The sequence below is a fragment of the Bos indicus x Bos taurus genome, chromosome 22 (assembly GCF_003369695.1).
Source record: "Bos indicus x Bos taurus breed Angus x Brahman F1 hybrid chromosome 22, Bos_hybrid_MaternalHap_v2.0, whole genome shotgun sequence".
NCBI classification, from domain to species: Eukaryota; Metazoa; Chordata; class Mammalia; order Artiodactyla; family Bovidae; genus Bos; species Bos indicus x Bos taurus.
In genome coordinates, this window is record NC_040097.1 from 47188132 (window position 1) to 47197695 (window position 9564).

The window sequence follows — 9564 nt, forward strand, 5'->3', positions numbered from 1 at the left end:
GGGATGGTCTCAGAACAGGGAGACACCACTCCCAGGTCACCAGGCACCCATCCCATCCCATCCTATAGGGCGTAATTGCTGCTGCCTGGCGCAGAGTGTTAGATGCTCAGTCATTCTGACGCCATGGACTCTTTGTTAGATGCTCAACTCTTTGTGACCCCATTGACTGTAGCCCACCAGGCTCCTCTGTTCATGGGATTCTCCAGGCAAGAACACTGGAGTGGGTTGCTTTGCCCTCCTCCAGAGGATCTTTCCGATCAGTGATTGAACCCAATCTCCTACACTGCAGGCAGATTCTTTACTGTCCAAGCCTTTGCCCTGGTGCAAAGAGCAGTGTTAACTGAAGCAAACCATCAGGTTGGTGTGAACAGCTCACAAACTACAACAGGAAGTGCCTCACACCACTGGGAACAAACTGTGGGAATTTCCTTGAAAAAAGGAAGGGACCCTCACTCGCCGCCGACGGCTTGTCTCGTCACCCGCACGTCACGCCGCTGCCCCGCAGGTACGCGCCCGCTCCGCGCCGCCTCACCCGTGCGTTTCGGACTCCGGAGCCGTCCTTCCCCTCTCCGTTGAGCCGGTCCGCCGGCGAGAGGCAGAGCTTCCCCCGGCGCCGCAGGCCCGGGCCCGCTGAGCCAGGCCTCGTGGGTGCACGCAGGGGCCCGTCACGTGCGGCGTGGATCGCTCGCCCAGCCGGGCACAGCAGGGAAGGCTTGCCCACGAGTGTGCGCGGAGTCGGGCGATTGTATTCACATCGATCCTCCGGTGAAGGCTTTTGTGCTTGTGGTCGAGTGTAGGGTGCCAGGGAGGGTGGTCGCAGCGTGTGGGAGCGGCTTTTGGCCTGGGGGACTGCTGGGATATGGCATCTCCACCTTTGACCTTGCTTGGCTGTCCTGATGGAAAGACACGTGGGGCCACTGGGAGTGGGCCCGGCCGCCGCCCCCAGCATCGTGGCCTTGCCCGCTGCTCTGATACAGTAGCCCCGAGTGGATACATGAAGACACATTTTAGTAAACGGATTTTTGCAGCGTCAGGAGTATTTTCCTTCCCTTGGTCACTTGGGTTTATAACTTGCCCCTTTTTTGTAGACTTGGTTTTCCAGGGGACATGTGCAGCTGATTTGCTCTCAAGGCCATTTTAGCGGTGAAATATTAACTCATTTTTAGCGTAGGAAGTAATAGCCGTGGGGAAGAAGAAGAGCGTACATTTTTTCTGTAGGTCAGGCATGGGGCGACCTCTTAAAGATTGCACTAGTAGCCGGTGTTGTGGGGGCGGTGGCGGGTTCCGAGGCCCAGGTATCGTGGATGCCAGAAGTCAGCCCAGTTCATTTCTGATATTTCTCGTTCTGTTGCATGGGTGTCATGTTTGTGTTGTAACCCCACGGGTAGTGGTAGTATTGTCCTGATGATCTGTCTGTTTTTCCTTCAGAAATGCTTCGATTACCCGCAGTCCTTCGTCAAATGAGGCCAGTGTCCAGGGCACTGGCTCTTCATCTCACTCGGGCTTATGCCAAAGATGTAAAATTCGGTGCAGATGCTCGAGCCTTAATGCTTCAAGGTGTAGACCTTTTAGCCGATGCTGTAGCCGTTACTATGGGGCCAAAGGGAAGGACAGTGATTATTGAACAGAGTTGGGGAAGTCCCAGAGTGACAAAAGATGGTGTGACTGTTGCAAAGTCTATTGATTTAAAAGATAAATATAAAAATATTGGCGCTAAACTTGTTCAAGATGTTGCCAATAACACAAATGAAGAGGCGGGGGATGGCACCACTACTGCTACTGTACTGGCACGCTCTATTGCCAAGGAAGGCTTCGAGAAGATTAGCAAAGGTGCTAATCCAGTGGAAATCAGGAGAGGTGTGATGTTAGCTGTTGATGCTGTAATTGTTGAACTTAAGAAGCAGTCTAAACCTGTGACAACCCCCGAAGAGATTGCTCAGGTTGCTACAATTTCTGCAAATGGAGACAAAGAAATTGGCAACATCATTTCTGATGCCATGAAAAAAGTTGGAAGAAAGGGTGTTATCACAGTAAAGGATGGAAAAACACTGAATGATGAATTAGAAATTATTGAAGGCATGAAGTTTGACAGAGGATATATTTCTCCATACTTTATTAATACATCAAAAGGTCAGAAATGTGAATTCCAAGATGCATATGTTCTATTGAGTGAAAAGAAAATTTCTAGTGTCCAATCCATTGTTCCTGCTCTTGAAATTGCCAATGCTCACCGGAAGCCCTTGGTCATAATTGCTGAAGATGTGGATGGAGAAGCTCTAAGTACCCTTGTTTTGAATAGGTTGAAAGTTGGTCTTCAAGTTGTGGCAGTCAAAGCTCCAGGTTTTGGTGACAATAGAAAGAACCAGCTTAAAGACATGGCTATTGCTACTGGTGGTGCAGTATTTGGAGAAGAAGGACTAAATCTAAATCTTGAAGATGTTCAGCCTCATGACTTAGGAAAAGTTGGAGAGGTCATTGTGACCAAAGATGATGCCATGCTCTTGAAAGGAAAAGGTGACAAGGCTCAAATTGAGAAGCGTATCCAAGAGATCATTGAGCAGTTAGATATCACAACTAGTGAATATGAAAAGGAAAAACTGAATGAACGTCTGGCAAAACTCTCAGATGGTGTTGCTGTGTTGAAGGTTGGTGGGACAAGTGATGTTGAAGTGAATGAAAAGAAAGACAGAGTTACAGATGCTCTTAATGCCACACGAGCTGCTGTTGAAGAAGGCATTGTTCTGGGAGGGGACTGTGCCCTGCTTCGGTGCATTCCAGCCTTGGAGTCAATAACTCCAGCTAATGAAGATCAAAAAACAGGTATAGAAATAATTAAAAAAACACTCAAAATTCCTGCAATGACCATTGCTAAGAATGCAGGTGTTGAAGGATCATTGATAGTTGAGAAAATTATGCAGAGTTCTTCAGAAGTCGGTTATGATGCTATGCTTGGAGATTTTGTGAATATGGTGGAAAAAGGAATCATTGATCCAACTAAGGTTGTAAGAACTGCATTACTGGATGCTGCCGGAGTGGCCTCTCTCTTAACAACAGCAGAAGTTGTCGTCACAGAAATTCCTAAAGAAGAGAAGGATCCTGGAATGGGTGGCATGGGTGGAATGGGAGGTGGCATGGGAGGTGGCATGTTCTAACTCCTAGAATAGTGCTTTGCCATTATTAATAAACTGTGAGAGGAAGCTCAAGGCAGTGTTCCTCACCAATAACTTCAGGAGAGGTCAGTTGAAGGAGCTGACTGAAGAAAAGGCTGGCTGATGTTTAAGAAAATAACTATAACCATCAGTTACTGGTTTCAGTTGACAACATAGAATGGTTTACTGCTGTCATTGTCCATGCCTACAGATAATTTATTTTGTATTTTTAAATAAAGACATTTGTACATTCCTGATAAATGAGCTTAAGAGCCATGTACCAATGTACTGCTTTCAACTTAAATCACTGAGGCATTTTTACTACTATTCTGTTAAAATCAGGATTTTAGTGCTTGCTATCACCAGATGAGAAGTTAAGAAACAGCCTTTCTGTGGAGAGTAAGAACAATTGTGTACAGAGTAGAGAAATATCCGATTATGTGACAACCTTTGTGTAATAAAAATTGTTTAAAGTTAAAAAAAAAAAAAAAGAAAAAAAGGAAGGGAGAATGTTAACATTGTACCAGACATTTGTACCAAACGGCTAGATGTAAAAATCATAAGCAAAGTTATTTCTTTCTAGTTTGTTTCCCATTTATTCTGATGCAATTCTCCTTAGTATAACGGTGCGGCGCGCACATACACACGTGTCCTCAGGCCTGCAGTTGAGGAGGAGACCCACCCTCAGCGGTTTTCGTTTGGTTGTGCACCCGGCAGGCAGCACTGTACCCACCATCCCTTGTGACTATCTGGCCTCACTCCAGGATCTCATCAGGCCCCTCACTGCTGAAAGAGCGTGAACCCAGCGCCTGGCATAGGGACCTGCTTGGACAATCTCGATGCCATTTTCACAGCCAAGCACATTGAATTTACATTTCTTTTTTTGTTTGTTTGTTTGCATAAGGCTGTTTCATTTAGCATATTCTAAAATCGGGGTTAAAAAGCCCAGGTTGGTGTGGGTGGCGGGTGGGGGATGGGGGTGGTGGTGGGGATGGTAAATTTCTTTATCTCTGAGTTTGGGTTCTCCGAAAAATGAAGAACAAAGTCTGACACAAAGTGTTACATGCTAGCAGCTTTCAAAAGGTGGTTTCAGGAAGTAGAAAGCAATGGGGAGGCTGAGACATGAGGAAGAAAAAGGTAAGGGACTCCGGCTTCCCTGCCAGCTCAGTGGAAAGGAATCTGCCTCCCAGTGCGGGAGACATGGGTTTGATCCCAGGTCCGGGAAGATTCCACACACAGTGGAAGAACTAAGCCTGTGCTCCAGAGCCCAGGAGCCACAACTACTGAGCCCACATGTCACAAATACTGAAGCCCACACACCTTACAGGTCATGCTCTACAACAGGAGAAGCCACTTAAATGAGAAGCCTGAGCACCACAACTAGAGAAAAGCCCAAGCAGCAACTAAGACCCAGCACAGCCAAAAATAAATAAATATATATTTTTTAAAGATGAGGGACTGAAGCAAATGAAAACTGGTGATTTCATGGGTACCTGGAGCAGTCTTTCTGGGGACCATCTATAGAATCGTGTAGAATGCACCTTAGAACTGGCCACTTGACCAACAGGGCGTTGGGACATTTTTGTACCAATTCCCACCCTCCTTTGATTAAAGGTTTCTCCTGGGAATGTCTACCCGTGCCCCCCACCCCAACTGGGTTGTGCTTGTGTGGACTGCGTAAACTCTGGTGGCTCTTGGAGAAACTCCGAGATAGAAAAACCAAGAGAAGCTCAGGAGGTTGGGATGTTCTTGCCTGCAAAGAACAGTCCACTACAGCCTCAAGATGAAGCTGGAGAGTACAAATGCATCAACTTTTCTCATTCAAAAGAAAAATGAAGGAAAATAAACAACAGATTTGCTGTGGCATACACAAATACCTACAGTACACGGCATCAAAGATGTGAAGAAACTGGGCACTGAAGGGGGGGAAAAAAAAACAGAACAAAATTTCCCTCTGGTCTTCCTAGCAACCAGTGCAAGGAGAATGTGACTCTATTTGGAGATGGGGTCTTTAAAGAGGTAATTAAATTACAGTGGGGATCATTAGTTTAGTTCAGTCGCTCAGTCGTGTCCGACTCTTTGCGACCCCATGAATTGCAGCACGCCAGGCCTCCCTGTCCATCACTTAACTCCCGGAGTTCACTCAAACTCATGTCCATCCAGTCGATGATGTCTGTCGTCCCCTTCTCCTCCTGCCCCCAATCCCTCCCAGCATCAGAGTCTTTTCCAATGAGTCAGCTCTTCGCATCAGGTGGCCAAAGTATTGGAGTTTCAACTTTAGCATCAGTCCTTCCAAAGAACACCCAGGACTGATCTCCTTCAGAATGGACTGGTTGGATCTCCTTGCAGTCCAGGGGACTCTCAAGAGTCTTCTCCAACACCACAGTTCAAAAGCATCAATTCTTCAGTGCTCAGCTTTCTTCACAGTCCAACTCTCACATCCATATATGACCACTAGAAAAACCATAGCCTTGACTAGACGGACCTTTGTTGGCAAAGTAATGTCTCTGCTTTTTAGTATGCTATCTAAGTTGGTCATAACTTTCCTTCCAAGGAGTAAGTGTCTTTTAATTTCATGGCTGCAATCACCATCTGCAGTGATTTTGGAGCCCCCAAAAATAAAGTCTGACACTGTTTCCACTGTTTCCCCATCTATTTCCCTTGAAGTGATGGGACCAGATGCCATGATCTTCGTTTCCTGAATGTTGAGCTTTAAGCCAACTTTTTCACTCTCCTCTTTCACTTTCATCAAGAGGCTTTTTAGTTCCTCTTCACTTTATGCCATAAGGGTGGTGTCATCTGTACATCTGAGGTTATTAATATTTCTCCCAGCAATCTTGATTCCAGCTTGTGCTTCTTCCAGCCCAGCGTTTCTCATGATGTACTCTGCATAGAAGTTAAATAAGCAGGGTGACAATATATAGCCTTGACGGACTCCTTTTCCTATTTGGAACCAGTCTGTTGTTCCATGTCCAGTTCTAACTGTTGCTTCCTGACCTGCATATAGGTTTCTCAAGAGGCAGGTCAGGTGGTCTGGTATTCCCATCTCTTTCAGAATTTCCCACAGTTTATTGTGATCCACACAGTCAAAGGCTTTGGCATAGGCAATAAAGCAGAAATAGATGTTTTTCTGGAACTCTCTTGCTTTTTCCATGATCCAGCGGATGTTGGCAATTTGATCTCTGGTTCCTCTGCCTTTTCTAAAACCAGCCCTAATCCAATATAACTGGTGTCCTCACAGGAAGAAGAGACTGGGACAGAGACAGAGGCATGACCACAAGAACACGGTGAGAAGGCAGCCAAGTGCAGGCCAAGGAGAGAGGCTTCAGGAGAAACAAACCTGCAGGCCTGGATGTCTAGTCTCCAAAGCTGTAAGAAACCAGATTTTAGATGTTCAAGCCACTGAGTCTATGTGAGGTTGTTATGTGTCACTGAGCTGACTCAGACATAGTATGTGCTGTGGAGTGCGCTGGGTCATGGGATCTTAACCTCCCTGATTGAGCTGTTTGCTGGAGGCCACCGAGGGCACCTGACCCTACTGAGGCCTGACTGCAGGTTCACCATCGACCCACAGAGCTGAGTCATCAAAGCCTCTACTCTGGGGATGTGGACCAAAAGATATGGAGAGGTGAACACTGTTCATGCGTGCTGGTACTAGGAGTTCCAACAGACTTGGGACTAGAGGGGACATTTGGGGGCCACGAGAAAGTTAATCCGTTGGTAAAAGAAGCTGAGGTGCAGAGAGAAGAGGGAGAAGATGGGTAGAAGGAAGCAGAGATGAAACACAGTCCCTAAGATATGGAGAGAGATAAGACAGAAGATATCCCTGACTCCTTCAGTGGGGAGAGGTTGGGAGGGGGGACGGACTGGGAGTTTGGGATTCGCAGATGCAAACTATTATATACAGAATAACAAGGTCCCACTGTATAGCACACGGAACTATATTCAATATTTTGTGATAAACCATAATGGAAAAGAATATGAAAAAGAATGCATATATATGTATAATGGACTCACTTTGCTATACAGCAGAAATTAACACAACACTGTAAATCAACTAAATGTCAATAAACTGACTTTTTAAAAAAGATATTCATGACTCCTAAAGATTTCACTTCCCACATGCCTAAATTAGTTTCCTGTTCCTGGAATACCACTGATGTACAGATTTTTGTTTGCAATGTTTAAAGTCCATTTTATTATAAGCTTTCGAACTCTTAATTCCATCATGGCTGGTTAATTTTGTGGAGAAATTAGAAGCTACAACCATACACATGTTTGTTTGTTTGTTTTTTAATTTTATTTTATTTAACTTTACAATATTGTATTGGTTTTGCCATATATCAAAGTGTATCTGCCACAGGTATACATGTGTTCCCCATCCTGAACCCTCCTCCCTCCTCCCTCCCCATACCATCCCTCTGGGTCATCCCAGTGCACCAGCCCCAAGCATCCAATATCATGCATCGAACCTGGAACTGGTGACTCGTTTCATATATGATATTATACATATTTCAATGCCATTCTCCCAAATCATCCCACCCTCTCCCTCTCCCACAGAGTCCAAAAGACTGTTCTATACATCAGTGTCTCTTTTGCTGTCTCGTATACAGGGTTATTGTTACCATCTTTCTAAATTCCATATATATGCGTTAGTATACTGTATTGGTGTTTTTCTTTCTGGCTCACTTCACTCTGTATAATAGGCTCCAGTTTCATCCATCTCATTAGAACTGATTCAAATGTATTCTTTTTAATGGCTGAGTAATACTCCATTGTGTATATGTACCACAGCTTTCTTATCCATTCATCTGCTGATGGACATCTAGGTTGCTTCCATGTCCTGGCTATTATAAACAGTGCTGCAATGAACATTGGGATACACGTGTCTCTTTCCCTTCTGGTTTCCTCAGTGTGTATGCCCAGCAGTGGGATTGCTGGATCATAAGGCAGTTCTATTTCCAGTTTTTTAAGGAATCTCCACACTGTTCTCCATAGTGGCTGTTTTTAATGCATTATACAATGTGACACAAGTCTATCTTCTGTTTTTCATATAAAACTTTCAATAAAATATTTTAGGGCAAATTAAAAAAAAAAAGAACTCTCTGTAACTTTATAGTAAACCGCCCGGGATGGAGCATCTAATCCTTAAGCTGACTGAGAAGGATATGCAGGAAAAGGATGATTTAGCAAGAAAATGGAGAAATCAAAGACCTAAAGTTCACAATGAGGTTGGGAAGGGGAGGAGTGGGAGTAGCTGAGTGACACATTTTCCCTATCAACCCAACCGGCTCTGTACATCTAGGCATGATAATGTTCCATTAGCCCGTAATCAATCCAACATGCTAATAACCCTTACAAAGGTATTATTGTCTTACAGGACAAGTCTTTTACTTCAAAAAAGACAAATCAGAAAGATATTTTGGAATGAAGTGTTTATTCAGTCTCAGAATCAGGCCACTGATACTGCCCTTTCTTCTAACCGTGGCATTCATCTTGTCTACACTTCCTGGAGCCAGTAAGCCCCCATCTAGTTGGTCTATATGGGTCCCTCCAATGTCCACTGAGCCATATCTTCCATCCTGCATGGCTGTTAATTACCTGGAAGGGGCTGAAGTTTTCCCAGCATTGTGCGTGCATGTGTGTGAAGTCACTTCAGTCATGTCCGACTCTATGTGACCCCATGGACTGTAGCCCCCCAGGCTCCTCTGTCCATGGGATTCTCCAGGCAAGAATACTGGAGTGGGGTGCATTTCCTTCTCCACACCAGCATTGTGGCACAAGTCAAATGTAGGGGTACAGTGGTTGCTTCCCACCCTCCAGTCTGGACGTCAGGGTGGGGTGCCATCCTCAGCACTCTTCTACTGCATGTATCATTTGCCATCATGGCATTAACACCTTCCTTAGGCTTTGTATTTTATAGCTTGCCGAACAGGACTTGCTCTATGACTAGCCTGCAAGCTCAGTGAGGGCAGGACTTGGCCTGAAGTCTGTGCTCCCTAAACATTTGTTGACTTAACACAGAGAGCTCTGTCCCCAGCTGTGAGCCAGAAGATAAGGGTGTCTGATTCCTCACTGGGAATACCACAGTTGTCAGAATGTCATTTCTGGGGCTTCCCTGGTGGCTCAGTGGTAAAGAATCTGCCTGCCAATGCAGGAGACACAGGTTCAATCCCCGATCTGGGAAGATCCCACTTGCTGTGGAGCAACTAAGCCCATGCTCCATGCCCATGTGCCACAACTACAGAAGCCCGGGCACCCTAGAGCCCTCTGCAGCAAGAGAAGCCATCACAGGGAGAAACCCTCACACGGCAACTGGAGAGTAGTCCCCGCTCATGGCAACTAGAGAAAAACCCACACAGCAATGAAGACCCAGCACTGCCCCAGATAAATACATAAAATTTGAAAAGAATGC

At 45.5% G+C, this 9564-nt stretch overlaps 1 protein-coding gene across 2 annotated transcripts; it reads left to right on the top strand.

Annotated features, from left to right (window-relative positions):
* The first annotated feature begins 449 nt into the window (after window positions 1-449).
* On the top strand, window positions 450-3549 carry LOC113880600 (60 kDa heat shock protein, mitochondrial). Of its 2 annotated transcripts, none has more exons than XM_027522969.1 (2): window positions 450-505; window positions 1429-3549. In XM_027522969.1, the coding sequence occupies exon 2, from the start codon at window positions 1431-1433 to the stop codon at window positions 3150-3152; it is 1722 nt and encodes a 573-aa protein (XP_027378770.1). In that variant the 5' UTR covers window positions 450-505; window positions 1429-1430; the 3' UTR covers window positions 3153-3549. The 2 variants fall into 2 exon arrangements, with proteins under 2 accessions (XP_027378770.1, XP_027378769.1); XM_027522968.1 differs by lacking the exon at window positions 450-505 and adding an exon at window positions 680-765 and having other exon boundaries at window positions 1429-3428.
* Window positions 3550-9564: the final 6015 nt, after the last annotated feature.

What these genes read in the sequence shown, in the direction of transcription:
- LOC113880600 (XM_027522969.1), top strand. Translation starts at nt 1,431, where the DNA reads ATGCTTCGATTACCCGCAGTCCTTCGTCAAATGAGGCCAGTGTCCAGG.